The sequence below is a fragment of the Abramis brama genome, assembly GCF_963993115.1.
Source record: "Abramis brama genome assembly, chromosome: 2".
NCBI lineage: Eukaryota > Metazoa > Chordata > Actinopteri > Cypriniformes > Leuciscidae > Abramis > Abramis brama.
The window spans coordinates 49733662-49754945 of NC_139964.1; the positions used below are offsets into that span (position 1 = coordinate 49733662).

Genomic DNA, 21284 nt, shown 5'->3' on the forward strand with positions numbered 1-21284 from the left:
AACACACAATCCAAAATGCTGTTTGCTTGCCATTATATTCCTGTCTAGATATATAATATGCTTGTGGACAAACAACAATAAATAGACAGAGACAGTTTCACACAGAGCGCTTGCTGAAGACACAGAAGCTGACAATGTTTGGTCTGGGTGCGCTTTATAGCTTCCTGCCATGACGTCATCAGCATATACGCCAATGGACTGATTTCACAAGTGCTTCACGACGCAATCACGCAGAGCGTTCCCAAAGCGTCATCTCGACACAACGCGAGTTCCCTTGAAAGGGAATCGCTTTTAAAGTTGTCCATATGTTCGCGATTTTGCTGCATCCACAATTTTTTTTTTTTATATATTTATGGTAGGACATTTACAAAATATCTTCATGGAACATGACCTTTACTTAATATCCTAATGATTTTTGGCATAAAAGAAAAATTGATAATTTTGACCCATACAATGTATTGTTGGCTATTTCCACAAATATACCCGTGTGACTCGTGACTGGTTATGTGGTCCAGGGTCACATATTCTATATCATATTATATAGAATTTCATATATTAAACAGTACACAGTATCTCATCATGTGAATTCTCAGCACCCTCAGCATGCCAACTTCTGCAGACTTGCAGAATGCAGTGATACTATGTTATCCTGTTGATTAGATGTTCTGGAACGAAAGACCTTAAAAGAACCTCATTTGCAATGCTTTTTTTTTTTTTTTTTACTTGTAACAGAAGAAAATAAGACAAGAAAATATTCTGAGTGATCACCTGCACAGGATCCTCGTCCACTTTCACCTGTCCAGCGATCTCCATCATATCTAGGGCCAGGTGACAGATGGACTTTGCATGGTGGGTGCAGGGCTCCGGAAGGCCACTTACGGTCATGTACTTATCACCAACAGTCTCCACCTTTCAGAGAATAGAAAGATATTTAAGAAAGTGATGGATTCAAATTAGAAACCACCAGAAATAGCTAATGTGCCTGTGGTATTATGAACCTCAAAGGATTTTCCATGAGCTCCGCTTGGATATTTTTATGTTCCCTACCCCAATTTTATATTTAAGTAATTTAACAGTTAACACTAACCTAACTTTAAGAAATAATATTTGTATAGCATATAGATCAGGGGTGTCCAAACTTTTTTTAGTGAGGGCCAAATACAGAAAAATAAACAAAGGGTCGGGCCACACACTAGAGGTGACATATTGACACATGAATACTGTGTTTTTACGACCTGGCTTGTTACTCAAGGTCTCAACATAAAAAGGAACATGAACAAACAGTTTAGGTTTTAAATAAAGAACTGTTTATTATTGAAGTCAAAATTGTCTAGGAGGTATGAATTAAATACAATGTCAGTTGTGTGTGTTTGCAAAGAGTCAGGTTAATAACTGGAACTGCAAGCCCAACCCTGCCCGTGCACTGGAACGACAGGCCTGCAGGTGGCACAGGGGGTCGTAACAGTGTGTAGCCTATTTCTAACTCACCTATAATGTGAAGAACATTACACTCAGTGGGAGCAGTGATGCTGTCCTTTGGATTGAAGAATGGCTGACATGTCAGGAGAAAGTTTGGTGGTTGAGACACGAAGGACTTCACAGAGATGGCTATCAGCCATTCTGGTTCTCAGTCTTCTTTTGTTCTGATTTAACAGAGAAAATGTTTGTTCACATATGTACGTTGAGCCGAACAGGCTCATCATTCTTTTTGCGTGGCATCAGAGGAAACTTTGCACTATCCAAACTCTGATAGAAGTCAGGGAGGGAGAGAAGCTGATGTTGACTCTTCAGAGAATCATCACATTGCATTTCAATCAGTTCTAACTGCAGACTCTCTTCCACTTCTTCTGCATCCACCAGGAAGGGGGTTGAGAACAGCTTGATTTGTTTTTCAGTGACAGAAAAATCTTGGAAACGCTGGTTGAATTCTGTCACGAGAGATGCAATCACAGACACATATTTCTCCTTTTTAGCAGAAAGGTCGGCCTTTGGAAAAGCAGACTTGATTTCAGACAGCGCAGGGAAGTGTGCAGCATTAAAGCTTCGTAGTTGTGTCTTAAACAGGCGGAGCTTTACACAGAAGGCTTTCATGTGCGCATACAGGTGTGGCACTAGCTGTTCTTTGTCTTGTAGGTTCTTGTTCAGTGTATACAGATGATGAGTAAGATCAACTAAAAATGCCAGGTCGGCCAGCCACAGAGGGTCACTCAGTTCATGAAGAGGTCGGCCCTTCTCTTTCATAAACTGATCGATTTCTGATCTCAGCGAATAAAACCGCTGCAGCACGTAGCCGCGGCTCAGCCAGCGCACCTCAGAGTGGTAGAGTACATCCCCGTATTCAGCATCCACATCAGAAAGGAAAGCTTGAAATTCTCTGTGGTACAGTCCTCTAGCTCGAATTATGTTGACAGTTTTTACAACAGTGTTCATCACATCGCCCAGCTGGACAGTCTTGGTACACAGTGCTTCTTGGTGGATTATACAGTGCATCCTAACAGCCTCACCTCCGCTCTCTTTTACCTTGGCGCACACCATCGATGCCATTCCTTTGCGATCGCCCGTCATGGCCGGAGCTCCATCCGTTGTTACTCCACAGAGCTTGTCCCATTTAAGCCACATCTTTTCAACTGCCTCTGACACAGCTTCAAAAATATCTCTACCCGTCGTTGTGCCTTTTAGGCTCACCATATCAAGCAGCTCCTCCATACAGCAAAAATTATCATCTACTCCCCGCAAAAAAATTAACAGCTGCGCGGTGTCTGTAGCATCTGTGCTCTCATCGCATGCTATCGAGTAAAAATCAAAAGCACAAGCTTTGTCTCTCAGCTGAAGTTTCAAGTTAGCTGATAAGTCCTCGATTCTCCGCACCACTGTATTTCTGGATAAGCTCACGTTGTTGAAATCCTGCACTTTCTCTGGGCACATTATTTCTGTGACTTTGATGAGGCACTGCTTTATGAAACCACCGTCTGAGAACGGTTTGCCGTGCTGGGCAATAAGTTTAGCGACTTCATAGCTTGCTGTTGTGGCGTTTTCCTGTATTTTGTTAGCACGAAAAAAAACCTGTTGTTGAGCTTGCAGGCTAGCTGCCATTTGCTTGACTTTCTGTGTTCGTTCGGCACCGGTGTACGATGTGTAGCTCTGATGTTTGGTTTCATAGTGCCGACGGACATTATAGTCTTTCATCACAGCAACATCTTCATTGCAAATCAAACAGACACACTTTCCGTTGATTTCTTTGAAAAAATATTTGAAATCTTCTACACTCACTTGCTATTTTTCGTTTCTTGGGTGCTGCCATTTCTGGTGACTCTGGTGAAAGTTTTTTTTTGCTTAATTTTGTTTAGTGGCGGTTACCGGGTAACGGTTGAGAAGCACCGTTTCTGTGGCTGGCTCCATCTAGTGTTGAAACTGAGAAGTGCAACAGTGTTGAGCTCAAGGTTCTTGTGTGGGCCATATTCAGTTATATTTTCAGAATTTTCTGCGGGCCAATAAAAACTGAGCCGTAGTTTGGACACCCCTGATATAGATATTTACTTAACATTTTTCATTAACATGTATTGAATAATGGATATCCAAGATAAGAAATGAATTTACTAAGGTAAATCACTAGTCACTACAACCATTTAAAGATATCTTGTGGCCTTGAATGTCTGGTAATAACTAGTTTGTGATATGAATACAGCCAAACAAAATAAAATGAAAATAGCAGGATAAACTATTATCCAAGTTAGCCAATTGTAGGATATTTTTGATTCATCCAAGTTTTCCTGACAACGCACACTACAAATGTTGCCAGTAAAACTCCTTGTTATTTTGTTTTTTTTTCTCCAAACCTTGCAACAAACTCTAAAACACATCTTCAGAGAGAGACACTTCTTCATGAGACCTTTGTACCAAATAGATACAGTTCGTTTTAAGTAAATTTTTTTTTTTTTTTTGGTAAGCCAGCCTTGAAATTCTACCCGTCTATTTTGTTTAGTTAGCAAAGCTACATGAAGTGCATTCTTGTCTGTACACCCTTGTTTTGAAGAGAGCAATGTACATTATCTGTGGTTGGAAAAGTACAGGCTATGAGGCACAGAAAGTTACAACAAAAAAGTTAGTAAAGCTACAGAAATACCATGGCTGTTAATGGTTGCTCTGGAAGTTCCAAAGACTTACATTAACCCCTTGTAATATCTAAATCAAGCGTGTCAAACACAGCCTGTGGGCCAAATATGGCTCCTAGAGGAGTCTAATCCAGCATGTGAAATTATTTGAAATAGAAAAACGGTATTTATGCTGAAAAACATTCACATCCAATTAACTTATGGGTATGAAAAATTCATAATATTCTGTTTTTAGCTAAACTTGTTTGCATTATAGCTCACATTTTAAAACAGCAGTAGAAATTAAGCATAATATTTGGCATTAAATTGCACTTTCAGCTGAAACTGGATTTGAGAGTGATGCAACTGTTCAGTTCCCCTTCGTCAGTCACTCTCAGCGTACATCAGAGGTGATCTGACGAATGGGGATCTCGCTTGAGAGACCAACCCACTTCGAGTGTAAACTAAACGAGCCAATGCACATTGGCATGCGATGATTTGCAACAGCTGCTCTGCCTCGCAGCACGAGCAAATAGTGAGCAGCAGGGTGTCGCATCTTTGTCTTTCACTTCGGAGCCATGCGGTGAATGCTGTTCCTGCGCTGCAATCTTATCTGAGAGTGTTTTAACTTCAAAAAACGAGTCTGCTTCTTAGGGCTGTCAACGAATATTCTAAATTCAAATATATATTCGAATAGTTTTAAAAAACAGAATTTCGAAAGGTGAAAATTAATATTCAAATGTGGAAAAACACGCCCGCGGTAGCAGAGGCGCAGCTGTCTGCTTTGCGAGTGGGCGCGCTGCCTGAGGGGTCAGGGACAGGTCATTTTATTTAACGTTAAACAGAAACATTACTAAAGTGTAGGCTACTGTACTGACTGAATAGATATTGCATGAATAAGGTAGGTTAGATACAGCAGTTTCATGCACTGCAGGCTTCCACTGGTTTGATTATTTACCGTTTCATGTCAAGGAAAAGTTCCATGTTTATCACAGCACAGCTCGCCCGATTCAATGTCGGTTATACTGTAAAACTTCAATTAATGTTAATAATATTTGTTTCAATCACTGAATGAAGCCTGCTATATTTGGGACAAGAGTCGCGACCTTAAATTGCTTGCACAAAACTCTTGATCAGCACTCAACATTTGTTTATTGTTTTACATTTAAACCGTTATGCGCAGAGAGCGTGAGGGTGACCCCGGATTTCCACCAACTGCGGAACGGCTGCGGAGCAGATACGCAGAGCTTCTATTTTTTCCGGATGCCGGAGAGCTCCGCAGCAATTCAGCACTTATATCGCGCGATCATCATACGTGAATTCGCCAGATCTCGTGGGTCCTCGTGACTTCAGCTGTCAGTCATGGCCGCAGCCGTTCCGCAACAAATCCGGACCTGGTGGGTATTGAAGGAAAGGCGGAGCACGGAGCCGATCCGCAGCCGTTCCGCAGTTGGTGGAAATCCGGGGTGAGGGCTAGAGAGAGAAAGAGTGCCTGCGAGTGCGAGTGCAAGTGCGAGCGAGCGAGAGTGAGGTCTGCGGTCTTGGCCATTAATTGATTTACTTGTTTTTGTGTAGGTAATACATTGTCAAATATGTTTAAACTTAAATAAACTACCTATACAAGTAGTTATGTCTCTTTGTATTAATTTGTCCTGTTATTGACGTAATGCGCGTCATTGACAAAATGCGCAACCAGATGTTCGAATAGTTCAAATATATGTGTTTTTTTTTAGAGGGAATATTCGAACGTCATTTTTGAGCAATTTTGACAGCCCTACTGCTTCTTCAGGAGAACACCTCTTCAAACTGGTGTTGGTGTTACAGCGCAGACAGCGCTGGGCGTGATCTCACAGAAAGCTGGCAAAACAGCTGTTTTCACAGCTCAGAATGTTGTGCCTTCAATGAGAATGTGAGCGCTCACATCAGGCTTGCATTATCATCCTGTTTGGCCATCCCTGGGTGCTTCAGCACCAGAGAGATCAGTTTCCTGAAAGAGTATGCACAGTTTGACACTGCGTCTTTTTCAAGATGTCATTCAAACCGTGTTTCTGGGTGCGGTCGTTTCAGGTCCTCATTTGACGGCCATGATCACTTGATGGTTGACAGCGCGGGTTGTCATGGCAACCCAGCGCGCGTCGTTCGGAGCTCTAGACTCAAGTGCCTCAAACGAGGTGGAGTCCCAATGCCCATTCCCCCATCTAGTTCCTCTTCTGGTGGCCACCAGAAAAGGGCTACTTTTTGGCTAATAGCACTGGACACTGGTGATCTAAGGATTACAGTGAGCGTTCCCGACGAGACCACCTCCTAGGGCCTCTCAATCCTCTAGCGCATCGCAAACATGCTGAGACTGCGTTCGTGGGTGGTTTATGCTCTCTCATTAGAGCATGACCACGTCGCCACATTGTACGTCTTGCATTTCTCATAAGGGCTTGAGCGCTCAGCATGCCGTGTGCCATCGAGTTTGACGGCCACGTTCACTGTCTCGCATGCCTGGCAGCTTCCGGATGGGATTACTGGTCCTTCTCATGAGGGACCAAGCATTTCATTCGGGGCTCCAGGGGAGGATCAGATGTCGATCGCTGCATTGGAGAGAGGGCTGTTACGCTCTGGAAATGAAGATGATGCTGAGTTCCCACTATAATTGTGTGTGTGCTCATGCTGCATCAGATTCAGACTTGACAGCCATACTTTCCCGGGCTACTCTGGGGGCGCAGTGCAACACGTAATTGCCTTGCCCCGCCCCTGTGCCTGCCCGGATGTGTGTGAAAAACTTAGGCAGTATGTTAGCAAAACATGCCAAAATCTGCAGACATTTTTTTCCTCTCTCACTACCCTTGGTGGTGGGGTGGCTCTGCTAATTGCAAGTCTGTGGAAGGCCAAAACACTCAATGCACGAGGGTAGTTCTGAGTCGGGGTTGAGCTGCGCATAATGACTGACTGTGGTTTAAGTCACAGCGCTGGCCCTCAGTCAGACGATGTCCAACCTGGTGCTCCAGAAGCGCCCCATGGCTAAACCTTGCAGAGGTGCGAGACATCGCCAAAGTTCGCTTTCTCGATGCTCCCATCTCACGAGGTGGCCTTTTTCGGCAACACTGTTGGAGACTGTGCCCAACGGTTCTCCACAGGTCAGAAGCAGACTGAGGTAACCAAGAGCTTGTGCCGATGTGTTACCAGAGTCACTCGTGCACTGCCCCTGTTCTGTTTGTCGCCAAGGGTGTCAGTCCCCTGCAAAAAAAAAAAAGAACTCTGTCACAGCCAGCTCTACTGTGACGTCGAGCCTTCGCAGGAAGACAATGAAGTAGGGGCTGTAGAACCCTGTCTTCATGTCAGCTGGAGGGACCGGCTCGATCGCGTCCTTCGCCAGTAGGATAGATCTCTGCCCGCAAGACAGGGGCATCGCTGCTCCACCTGGTGAAGGGCCAGGCGGAGAATCTTTTGTTTAATCAAATTCTGTTCCGCCACTGGTGACTCAGTCAGCGGTACCCAATTTCTCAGTAAGAGCAGCTTCTCTATCTCTGGGTCTCAAGAGGGTGCGGATGACAGTGAGCGACACTTCCATTCCTTGCCTCTCGTTCTTTCATTATATGCTCGCGCTGCGAGGCAGAGCAGCTGTCCTTCACCAGCTGCTTTATGTCTTGCATGCCAATGTGCATTGGCTCGTTTAGTTTACACTCGAAGTGGATTGGTCTCTCAAGCGAGATCCCCTTATCGTTAGATCACCTCTGACGTACATTCCATTCCTTCATCGGGGAACGAGGGTTATGACTCTTTTTAAAGAGTCATATTGATTAACAACATGTGTTTACTATATAAATAGGATTAGGATTCATGTTTGGTTTAGTGTTAGTTACTTATAATCATGCATAATTTACTGTTATTACTTTAGTAAGTACACTGTAAATTAAAGTTTTACCAAACTGGGTTGTTGCTGTTGGAATTTAAATGAGATGCTGGCCTGTAATTATAATTAGCCTTACATTTTCTGTAATATTAAACAAAGAACAATATATCAGTATTGTTGTTTGATTAATATTCCCTAATTACCAATTGCATACATATGTAATCTAAAGTCTCTAGTAAATAAATTAGTAAATTCCTGTGCTTCTCTTTTATTTCAGTAATGGTTACTCATTAGAATGTGAATTGTGTACAAGCTCTGGATTGCCTACAGCAAGGTTGAACACATTTTATTTATTTTTTTAAATCAACCCACATAAAATGATTCAATCTGGCACTTGTCCTAAAATAAGTTTCACACCCTGATCTAAATATAGTCATTCATCTATTGATCTAATTAGGTACATCATAAAAGATTTATTATAAAACTACGTATCATAAAAAGACATAAAAGATTTTTATTTATTTTTTGGAAGTTTGCTAAAAGTGACACTGAAATTAGATTTTGATATATTTTTCACCTTGCAAGTTATAATGCTTTAATTTACATTGTGGATAACTTGCCTTCTCAGAAGAACATTCACACAAATTTATCCATGTACCTGGGACCATTTTTGCCAAGATATTTTAAGGCCAGTCACAATCATACAGAGTTGTGTATTTTATGTGCTGAATATCTTTGTTTATGTCTGTGAGTATGGTTATAAAAGTATTTGTATATCTATAGATTTTGAAGCATTTTCAGTGATTTTATTTTATAGTATTTTATTTTCTTCTCAGCAGTTCCACTAAAACAAAAACAGATTCAATTTCCAGGTTAAAATTCACTCACCTTATACACATAAGGGTTCTTGCGAGAATCAGTGAGAATGTCAAATCTCGTGTAGATGTCGTTGAGCAGGTTGACGATTTTAATGGCTCCCTCTGCTGATGCATGTTTGCTGCAGAATGCATTGAAGCCAACAATGCCACTAAAAAGAATTGTCACGTTGTCGTATCGTTTAGCAGGCACAGGCCGCTTATGCCGCAGTTCATTGGCTACAGACGGAGGCAGAACAGAGTACAGCAACCTGAAAAAAGAGGTATTATTATTGTCATGTGCACTCTTCAAAAAAACAACATATGTTCATTGAATTCAATGTCACTGAACAAAAGATAGCCTATGTATTTTGAGTCATACAATTTACTTCTGTAGTCATTCAAAGCAATAAAGTTGTTTACTTCAGTTTGTTAAAAAAAAAAAATGTTAAAAAAGACCTAAATGAATGAATATAATACAAAACGAATCCTTTTGTGAAATTCACTTCAACTGACCATGGAATAATGTGCATCACTTCATTCTTTTAGACACTGTACTTTCCCTGAAGGTTGAGTGCTAATTATCCACAGAGCTGTTTGAGTATTAGCTCTCTACATTTAGACATTCATCCATCTGTTCTGATCTTATTTCATACTGCCAATAGGAAACATGATAGAAAATAGTTATGAAATTACTAGCTTATACTAATATTATAAACATTACAGGCTCTTTATAAATAATATTGCATGTATTTATTGAAGTTTATTTACGCATTTATTTAATCAGACATAGAGCAAATTAAGTAATATTGTGAAATATTATTACAATTTAAAATAACTGGGGGTTTTTTTCCAATATTTTAATACAAATTTTAATTTCAATTACAATGTCTTTGATGAAAAAGCTGAATTTTTCGTCTTAAGTGTACAACAACAAAAAGCAGTCTTCTATGAGGCGAGACCTACTTCATCTCCATCTAAAAACAGTGTCCTAAAAAATACATAAACCATATACATAACATTAAAGAAAATGGCTCAGTCACAACTCATGCTGCGTCCCAATTTGCATACTATCCGTCTTAAATAGCATTTGAAAATAGAATTAGTATGTCCCAAATCGTAGTATGTTGAAATGAGTGTTCCAAAGATACCCGGATGGTCTACTATTTCCGGTCAGAATCCGAAGTGCAGGATCGATGCGCACTCTAATGGCTAATATAGAGCTGGTAAGTCCCGCCCCTTCCGCTAACCCCACTGGACCTCTAGATTGAAAAATCGTCAATGCAAGTGAATGTGAGAAAATAATTATTTTCTGGTCCCGTTAGAATTTTGCCATGAATGTGAACATATGTTGTCTGTGAATTTTTAATATAATTTTTCGTGTGAAGAATGCTACAATTTAGCAGGTAGAAGTTTGATACGGTTAGACTTGCATCGTACTATGATAGTGAACCAGCGAGTTACGTCGTTGTATGGGAAAGGCACCCCAGAACATTCAGAATAGTTAGTTATCCAAAAGTCACAAACATCCAGGTTTCCAAGAAATGCATGTGCATCTAACGCTACTGAAAAAAAACAAGTATGTACATTTGAAATTAACCTAAAAAAAAATATGCTTGGAAGTCATAACCACAAGTCAGCTACTGAGTAATTCTTACACTTATAGCTTGTAATTTGCAACACAAATAAAAAAACCCTACTCTGTATTTAATGAAGATTTTCTAAACCCTATCTAGGAACACTCGTGTTTTAAATTCTGACTAGAACCAAATGCCTGTCATTTGTGTAGCTCCAGCTGTTATTGTCTGTGTGGATGAGAGAGAGTTTCTCTGGTGATGTTCAAGGTTCTCCACCAGATTTAATAAACAAACAGAGAGCTTGCAGACTGAGGCAGACCAGCTCCCCACGGAGAGCGTAAATACAGCCTAATTTTTCAAGCAGGAAAAGAGAGACAGCCATCTTTAAAAAGATGTACGCAGGGGAAACAAAGTAAAATCTATTTCATGCTTATTTTTTATCATTATAGCTAGGGCTTAACGATTTTGGAAAATAATCTAATTGCGATTTTTTTTTTACTAATATTGCGATTGCGATTTAATGTGCGATTACTTTTTAAGTTCTTTATCTTCTGTATTATCTGACAAAGACAAGCAATAAATCATTGTATAGTAGGGATGGGAATCTTTAGGCACCTCATGATCTACTTTTTTTTCTTAATTAATCTTATTAATAACACTTAATAACACTTAATCTTTATTTAATTACATGTGTAATTATACGTATTTTTAAAAATAATTATTAAAAAAACATATTACAGGTTAAGAATTAAATAGGCTATATATACTAATATAGCTTCAAAATATAAAAGCTAGTAAATAACAAAGAGGAACAAAAAAAAAAACATATTACAAGCAATAAACAAAGAGTGCTTTCAGTATTTAAAAGTAGGCTGTCTGAACATTTTCCATTCAAGAGCTGTGAGTGATTTTTTTTTCTCAGTTTAGATACGATAAGCTGCGTTCACACTAATGCACAGATCTCTTTTGAAATATAAGATGTGGTTTGTCCTGTTGGTTTAAGATATAACTGACCGTGTTTACATTAATTTTGCGTCATAAAAGCATTTTGCTCTTCACAAAGCGCGCGTGAGTTTTTTAAATTGAAAGCAGCCTTCTCAGTGATTTTCATATTTTTAATATATAAGCCAACTGCATCCAAAAGACATAAATGATGCCTTAGTAGAGCATTTGTGAGGAAAATTCCGGCGGGCGAGACCGCGCAAGAGTAACATCAAGCAAAGCGGCATAACCTGTGCGATAAAGCCCGCGAATGTCCTTGTAATTCGCTTAAACCTTTCCAAACTTTATGCAAGATTATTTTTCGGAAGGTTCGAGCGGTGTCATGTGTGAGAGTGAGAAATTAGAAGCAAGCAGAATACGGTTGTTTCTAAAGCACACGCAGCGTCATCACGCATCTGTGTTTAAAAACTAAGCTCAGAGTCAGACTCCATTCTGAAATTCTCTGAATCGATCCAGATTCGTTGGAGAGAGAATCTATAACATAATATATAATTATATATATTATAACATAATATCACATAAATTAAACAAAGTGTTCTTTCCTGTATGCCAGGCCTATGCGTAGCATGCCAAGTTGATGCTATATCTGCAGACTGCTTTTCTCTCGCGTGTCACGTGACCAGATTGTAATCGCAGCTTTTGCGGTTAAAAAATCGCGTTTCATCATATTGCGATATTATCGCAAATGCAATTAATCGTTCAGCCCTAATTATAGCCATGTGACAGTTTGTGCGGCATTATATCACCAAACTATAGACTCGAAGCAGGATCGTAAGGGCTTATGGTGCAATCTGGGATAGGGCCTTAGTCATTAGACTTAAAAGTGACCTTTGTTGCATTACTCAGTGTATTGGTCTGGATCTGGGTCCTCACACATGGTCTCCCATAAGCCTGTTTCCAGCTTGCCTTGTGTAACCGCCCATTTAGACAGGAAGAGATGGTCTGATTGAAATGTAATGTAATTTACATATTACTGTACAAAAGTAATGATAACATGCAGAGGAGGAGATGAGCCTTATTTTATTTATCCGGAAATTATAGAATACTGTAAACTCCACACAGACTATGAAAGGTCTTCCTTAAGTGAAGAAGGGAAGGGAAGAAGCAAAGAAATTATGACAGAAATTTAACAATATACTGTATTACATTTAAGTATGATGTATGGTATACTGTAGCTGAGAATAGCCTAACCCTATTACATTTAAGTATGATGTATGGTATACCGTAGCCTGAGAATAGATCAAAAATCAGTTAATCTCAAAATCAGTGTTGGGGGTAATGCATTACAAGTAAGACTGAACTGGTAAACAAAGAAAGTAAATGGTAAGCGAAAAAGTAAAGCATTTGCTTTTATATTATTTGTAACAGAAAAGGCAAACAGTCAGGCTAAAATACTTTCTCATTTACTGTCAACATTCAGCAAATGCGCATCTACATCATTAACAAATATCTGAATATCTAATAAACATTTAATTTCACAAACCTTGCAGATTTAATCGAATCCAGCTGTGATATCTTGTGAAGTGTGCATCTGTAGCCTGCATAAACGTGTTACTGCGAGTGACGGTCGGTCCGTGCGAAGTGAGTGAATGCAAACAGAAGATCAGCTTCACAGGAGACACGATCAGAAAACTTTAAATCCTTCATTTTAAAATATGCTGTGTTATATCCAGTTGCCCACTGTGTCATATTCATATCGTTTTCACTGTGTGCTGTATGTAAAATTAGCGTTACCTTGTCTTTATTTGAAAAACTATGATTACCATTGCGCATGAAATTACCAGATTACTGAGTGCCCTGTTACAGTGTTTACTTCCTTTTTATTCACATATTCATATATTTTTAAACAATTACTTTATTTGTGAAAAAAACTGTAACAGGACTGCAGATTCAAGAAGTTGCCATCTAAAGTATAAGCATGTTTATTTTAAAGATTTGTTTTATTAAAGATTTATTAAATATTGATTAAAATAAATAAATTAAATTTGTTTTTTTGTTTTTTTTAAATAAATAAATATATATATATATATATATATATATACATAAAATATTGGCTTTATATTTGCCATCGGCCACCCTGCTCTCTAAGATATCGGCATCAGCATCGGCCATCAAAAAAACAATATCGGTCGACCACTACATAAGGCCCATAGAAAAAGACTTATTTCCATTAATTCATAGCAAACCTTCTATGAATGAACATGCATATATAAAGCCCTTTTCCAACTTAGTTGTATATTCACTTGAGACACAAACAATCATGTATCTAATTTCCCTGTGACCATAGTTTATTTTATAGTGTTTGCCTATGTATTAATCCTTGAATGAATGTGGTAGTTTTGCTTGATTAACCAAGATCGCATATGTACCATTCTTGGTATCTACGAATTTGTATTTTGATGACCTACATGACTGGATATATTATATGTTGATACCTGTGGTTTAACCTCCATCAACACCCAATCCAGTTACATTATGTAAAATACCATGCTCGAAGACAAAGGATTGTAAACTTTGCCTCTAAAGGTTTAAGTTCCTATTGAATCACTGATCCCAGGGATTAAAGTGAAAAAAATTCTTCTGACTGAAATTTCTTTTTAGGCCAAGTCATATTCCTTTAACTTTTTACATAGTCGAGACCAATAGCGTTTTAAGGGGAGACGATTTAAACCGCTTTAATATTGCCAGTAGGGGTATTTTAAAAGCTATTTTAATCTATGAAAACCAGGCAGGGAGCATGTAGGCTACTGTAGAGCACGAACGGCAGCATTGTGACTAGCTTCTGATTGATGGTGACCTAGCACTTTTTTACCATTATTGCCATATACATAGTTCCCACATGACGTCACAACATACGGGCATTTGCCGACCCGGCGCCATTTCTGTGGGCATGCTGTGGGCAGAACATTAGACGAAGAAGCTGAAACGAGTTAATTTCGTGATAAAAAGTGAAAATGGTCATCTCCTGCTGGGTCAATGGATGTTCAAATCATGCCGGAGGTTCAGTTAAATTTGGATTTTACAGTATACCCGTCATTAGACTTCATGAATGTGACAAGACGAAGCTTTTGTCAGAACAACGATGGAGGTTATGGCTGGCGAGGATAAACAGGAAAGAAACTCCCTGAAAACACGCAAGAATTTGTTGTTTTTTATTGCGAGTGTACACAAATATAAGTTAACACTTTGCAGTTTGAATGATGTCCTGTATGTACAAAATTACGAGGTATTAAAAACATACAAAAACAACATTGTTTCCACTGTTCGATCGTGCCCGCGACTCTCTCTCTCACTCACACACACAGACACAGACTGACGCACACACACACATTCCAGCCTTGCAATCTCAGATTATGTCCCTAAAGAACCCGCGTATAAAGTAGTTCCGCATTAACTGTTACATTAATTTGCACGCGAGTTTTATTTATTTTCATACCGTGTATATTCATATTCATGCACATATTTCCAGGCTCGGAATTGCTTACATGTGTTAAAACTCCTAGCCAATACCAGATAATGGTACACATGGATAATACAGTATCTGAGCCAAAGCTGCAAAATCAGTGCTCAGTTTAGCGCATACGGATCAACACCATTTATGACTGAAATTTTCGCATTGTACCTCTCTCTGTCTTGTGTTAATAGAGTGTCTTTATAATTTCTGTCACTTTGTCTCTTCATGATTTTCGTAACATTATAAATAGGAAGAAATCTTTGAAATTTGCTTGTAAAACCCTCAAAGATGGCGTCTCCGGGGAGGTCACGTGACATTAATTGGCCTGTGGGAACTATGTATTGAAGTCTCCTGTGACATACTGTGCAATGACGTACCTGGCTGTTTGATTTTTTTAGTCCACGAACTAAAAGGCTTGCCATTCTCCCCCCATTTCGCTAAGCCTTCCCCTTTACTTAAACTTTCGTTAAGTAAAGGGGAAAATATTATATATAGGCAAATTATAACACATGTTTACACAAAATTAGTGTTAAAAAAAGTACTTTTCCCCTTTACTTAACATAAATTGTAAGAATATGACTAATAGTAAAGACTAGTACTAATACATAAACATTAGGCCTATGCTAAAGCTATTAAATAGCAGTCCCAAACTAGTTTTTGTTAATACAATGTTGGTATGAGCCACTACAGTCATTTAAAAATATAAAAAATAATACAAAGAAAAAAAGTGGCATTTTGGGGTTAATATGGAAACGACAGTTACGATGGTGAATACACAATATTAACAATAACTGTTAATGAAACATGGAAACTTCTCCTGGTGAATAGAATGAAAATCATCCCTGCATTACTTTTATTTCGGGTAATTTACAACGTAACGGCGTTGCATGCTCGTAGTTTCTTTTGCACTTGATCAGTGAGGCGATACAGCGCGCGCCGCTGCATTTGCGCGTGCAATTGAGTGTGCGCTACGAGAACAGTATAATGGCTGACAGGACAAGAACGTCCGTTTTTCTGAGGTGAAAAACTTTATTTCAGCGTACACTTATGTCACTGCCTGGTAGTTCCTATTGTGCTGGGTTTTCTGAAGTAGTCATGATTCGCCTCTCATAACATAACGCTCTAAACACGCACGCAGAGTGGAAAAGGAGGAGCGGAGGAGAGGGGAGCAAGGATCACAGCGCAAATTTGAACTATATCGATATGCGATATGGTCTAATTCCATATCGCATTTCAAAAATATATCGATATATTTTTTATATCGATATATCGCCCAGCCCTACCTGCATTATAAGTGTGTCCATGGTAACCGAAATATAGTTCTACCTCAGCGCTCAGCTGTAGCCTGACATGCACTTTCCGTGAGCGGTAATTGAAAACCCGGAGTGGACCATAAGCGAAGTGATTACAGAATGCTTAGAGTGGAGAGAGGAACGTGCTTTTGCTCCACTCCAGGCTTTGATCACATCCCACTCAGCAGGGTGAATACACCTCGTCTTTCCTTAATTTAAGACTATTCAAACTAAAGTTAAGACATTTATTACACTATTTGAGAAATGAAAGCCTATTTACGGCCTTAAAATTATGAAAAGTGAATTTAAGACATTAAGGACAGACTGGAACCATATTGACGGAAATCCGTCATAGACTTGCTGCAATTAACAGAAATCCGTCGTAGCGACGGAGAACTTTAATCCCTGTGATCCCTGGCATGAGTGACCTCCATAAGAAGTTAAAAGCCACTGTTGAAGTGACCTTCTTTTCTCTTCCTTCTACTCCTGGTTGCTGTTCATGTAGGACCTCACCAGGCCCCAGAGCAGATGCAGCCGCGCCGGCATGCCTCACCACATCAAGCCATGTGAAACTTCCTTGACCATAACAGAGTCAGGCTAACATTGCAAGTTCATCATAATTTCTTCATTAAACGCGGGAGAAATTGATTGCAATCAACATTGACCACAGAACCATCAAGACTTTCTCCTGAGACTGCATATCAGGACGCTCATTTAACGACTAAAGCATTGCAAGTATCGTACAATTAACTTACTAAACAGAGGTTTAGTATAAGTGGTAGACCCCATGTTACAATGGTTCTTTGAAGTAAGAAACCAATGGTTCTTTCGGATGGTTAAATGACTCTGTTCATAGCTTCAATCCCCTGTTCTGTTACGGTTTCATTCACTTTCACTTTATATCCTTTTCTCTGCTACTGTGTTTTGTGTGTGTGTGTGTTCGCCGCCGCGACATACACTCTCATTGCACTAAAAGAGCCGGGCGTCTTTTTCAAGATGCCCCTTTCCTGCCTGGGTGAGGATCACGCAGCTCTCGCGCTCGCTGACAGCGGCTGCCCTCACTGCGAGCTACTGCCTATGGCGACTCTGAGGACTCGCCTGGCATCCTTTCTGAGACTGCACCTCCGCCCGCCGCGGTACCGCGCCGTCTGCCGCCACTTCCGTCGTGGATATCGACCAAGAAGCCGCGTCATCCCCCCTGTGGGGGATGATACCTGTTCTCTCTCTGTTCGAGCCGCGTAAACTGCGCTGTTCACAAGAGAGGTCAGGAGCGGACGGTCCCGGGGCTAGTTTTTCTTTACGTTACAAGAAAGCTACCCCGCCCTTGCACCCATTCACGCGTCACTCACCGGCGTAAGAAGAAGAGAGAATGTTTTAGTCCCGCCGAGGCCGGTCTAACCTCCATTTCTCACACATTTCTCAGTCCCCTCTTAAGTTCAGGCGACTGGAAATATCAATATTGCAGCAAACGAGCCTGTTATAATACACGCGCGCCTGCAAACAAACACCGAAGCAAAACATGATGATGCTCTCTCTCTTCCCGCTCTCTCTCCCTTTGCTTGTGCCGCGCAAACTGCGCCGTTCGCAAGGGATGTCAGAAACGGACGGTCACTGGGCTAGTTTTCTTTACGTACAAGAAAGCTACCCCGCCCCTCGCGCCCATTCGCGTGCGTCGCCGGCGAAAGGAGGAAAGAGAGTGTTTTTTAGTCCCGCAGAGGCCGGACCAACCTCCCTTTTCTCACACATTTCTCAGTCCCCTCTGAAGTTCAGGCGACTGGAAATGTCAATATTGCAGTAAACGAGCCTGTTATAATACATGCACGCCTGCAAACAAACGCCGTCACAAGACGTCTCCTTCCTGCAAGAGCTACTGGATAAGGGCAGGACCCCATCCACACTCAAGGTTTACGTGGTGGCCATAGCAGCGTTTACTAAACCGACGCTTGGCCAGTCACTTGGAAGGAACGATCTGGTCATTCGCTTCCTTAGAGGAGCTAAGAGGTTAAATCCTCCCAGACCTCCTTCAGTTCCCATGTGGGAACTTTCTACGGTCTTGGAAGCCATGAAAGGTGCCCCATTCGAGCCAATCCAATCAATAGATATTAAACACGTCTTTCAAGACAGTGTTTATTCTGGCTCTCGCTTCAGTGAAGCGCATAGGGGACTTACAAGCGCTCTCAGTGAGCGCGACGTATGGAGTTTGGGCCAAATGACTCGGAAGTCATACTCAAACTGAGGCATGGGTACGTTCCTGAATCCCTCAACACACCATTTAGGGCTCAGGTGATTTCCCTGTCGGCCCTGCCGGTCTCTAATGAGGAGAAGGACGCGAGCTTCCTTTGCCCGGTCAGGGCGTTAAGGGCTTATGTGTCTCACTCGACTGTCAGACAGAGCAGCTCTTTGGCTCGTTCTACGGACGTTCTAAGGGACTAGCCGTGTCGAAACAGAGCCTATCCAGATGGATAGTTGATGCTATAGCGCTGGCTTACACTTCTAAGGGCCTGCAGTGCCTGTTAGGTGTCAGAGCGCACTCCACAAGAGGCATGGCCTCGTCGTGGGCTTGGTCTAGTGGGATTGCCTTGCAAGATATCTGTATGGCGGCAGGCTGGGCCTCCCCGTCTATATTTATAATGTTTTATAACCTAGAGGTTCCCGCTTTGCAGGCTAAGCTGCTTTCGGTCTAATAAATCGGTATTGTCTGCCCCGATGCTTTCGGCCCAGAATACTGAAACTGCTTGAGCAAACGCTCGCTGATCGATCACGCAGCTCTATGGGCAGTGTGTAAGACCCACAATATTCATCAGACTCGGTTACTAACGTAACCTCGGTTCTCTCTAGAAGAGGGAACGAGTACTGCGTATCTTTGCCGTGCCTGCAACACGCTCTGGTTCGCTCCGGCAATGAAAAACCAGCTAAACCAGCCTGTCGAAGCTATATTTATAGCCCAAGGCCACAGCCGTTTCGGCGGGACGTGACACAGTGGGCGCGAAGCGCCCCCATTGGAGCTGGCGTCACGATGGGGCCTTTCGATAGGCTGCTGCAGTTGCCGCAGGGCAGCCAATAGGCGCGCGAGCTGTCTCGCCTATGTCTGCATGCTGCCGCAACGCGTTTTACATTATTCCAAAATTAAGGATAATTTTTGGCTTCAGTATCTCGCGGAAAAGAGATTTCCCCATAGCGTAAGATATTACGCAGTACTCATTCCCTCTTCTAGAGAGAACCGAGGTTGCGTTAGTAACCGAGTACGTTATGTGTTTGTGATTTAGTTAATCAAAACTTTTGTGTAATTCAGCAATGCAATTACAGCTACATGCTATTTTCTGTGACCATGAAAAAATATCTTTTCTAAGAGTTGATAGAAGATTTACCAATACTGAGTGTTTGCTGGACAAACAGATTAATTGATTGTAATGTTAATTCAGCTACATCCAGTTAATTCTATTAACTGATCCAAATATTTAAAATTAATCATAATGAGTTATAATTAGCTTCCCTTTTGAGCTAATTTGCAACAGCATTCCATCCTTGTGTTTCTGGATGAGGTAGTTTCCTGGTCTCATCTGAAAGCCACAATAACTGCCTCACATGTCTGGGCCTTCAACACGCTGGGCGACCCAGCATCCATTTGGAGCCCGCGCGGGAGGATCAGATGTCGATCGCTGCATCGGAGGGTGGGCTTGAGTCCCTTTGGGGATGAAAACTAAGCAGTGCTGCCCCCTTCTGGGAGAATGGCGCCAGTTGAGAAAGACCCAGAGTTGACCGCCATGCTTTCACTGGCCACTGCGAGCGTCGGGCTTGAGTGGAACTCTCCATCCTGCCCTGAACACTCAAGGTTGGACGATTGTTTTTTTGTCTCCTGCAAGTCCATCAGGCCAAAGCACTAAAAGAGCAACATGAGGCAAGTTCTGAGCCAGGGTTTTGGCAGGAACTGCACACAGCGACTAACCTCACCCTTAGCAGCCAACCAGGCTGCAACATTGAGCCCCCAGCATGAAGCCGCCGCTAAACCCTCTAAGCGGTCGGCGAAGCAACATCCCTGAGATGGGTGACCCAAAGATGGAGGGAACTACTCTTATCCAGGAGGTGGTGAACACACTGCTTCTTCTCTCGGAGGAGGGCTGGGTGTAGAATTTTTTGTTGAAAGAGTTTATTTCTGTTCTGCCGCTGGCTCAATGGCCAGAAATACCCACATTCTCAATAAAAGAGCAGTTTCCTCAATATCTGAGTCATATAAGGAGCGGATTGACAGTGAGCGATGCTGCACTTCCTCACTCTCAACCCTCTTTTCTCCACCTTCCGTGGAGCAAGGTAAGAGTCACACCACACTCACTGCCTCTACTTCGGGATGGTACGCCTTCCGGGTTGGGCCCAAGTGCTCCACCTCGCTGCTCCTCAGCGGGTACGTCTGTAGTTCCGCTGGTGCCATTTGCACAGTGTCTGGGGGCCTGGCTAGCGCTTGCCAACCCATCTCGTTGGCTCATTCAGACGATCAGACTTGGTTATACGATTCAGTTCGCCCGGTTTAGGAGCTTAGAGCAGCTCTTTGTATGCTTAGGAGGTCAGCTGAAGGGAAAGGCTGTCTCCAAATAGAGGTTGGCCCACTGCATTATGGATGCCATTGCATTGGCGCACCAAACTCATGGCATGCTGTGCCCCTTCGGAGTTAGAGCCTACTCTAGAAAAAGTGTTGCGTCCTCCTGAGCATTAGTGTATGTCGTCTCTTTAGCAGACATCTGCAGAGCTGCGGGCTAGGCGACACTTAATACCTTTATGAGTTTTTATAATCTCTGGGTGGATCTAGTTTCTTCCCGTGTGTTAACAGTATAATAGGTAAGTGGCGGGAAAGCTTGCTTGGTGTCTCGCTTGCAGCGCTATTCCCCTCTAACGGGGGGATAAGAGTGCCTTCTAGACTCTACAGGTGAGTTCCCCATTTGGCGAACCCTGGATGGAGTTTACTCTAAGCATCCTTCGGCAGTCAGACGTGGCAGAGGCGTCCGACGCCAGGCCCAGTACTCCAGATGCATGCCCAGTCAGTCAACCACTGTACTGGGCTAGATGCACATATGTTGTGATTCCCCTCTGGTAATCCCATATGTGCGGGGCCTAAAACTAACTTTTTGCCACACCTGCCAATGGCCTGTGACTTAAGAAAATGTACTGGCCATATATAATT

The 21284-nt window shown here is 41.7% G+C and overlaps 1 protein-coding gene across 2 annotated transcripts in view; it reads right to left on the bottom strand.

Moving 5' to 3' along the window:
• Window positions 1-21284, bottom strand: part of gucy1b1 (guanylate cyclase 1 soluble subunit beta 1) — a 71192-nt gene that overhangs the window by 34025 nt on the left and 15883 nt on the right. For both annotated transcript variants that reach the window (XM_084095441.1, XM_084095442.1), the window contains exons 10-11: window positions 8821-9058; window positions 769-909 (exon numbers count right to left, since the gene is read on the bottom strand). In XM_084095441.1, the coding sequence (XP_083951567.1) occupies window positions 769-909; window positions 8821-9058 (379 nt within the window). The remainder of the gene's footprint in view (window positions 1-768; window positions 910-8820; window positions 9059-21284) is intronic.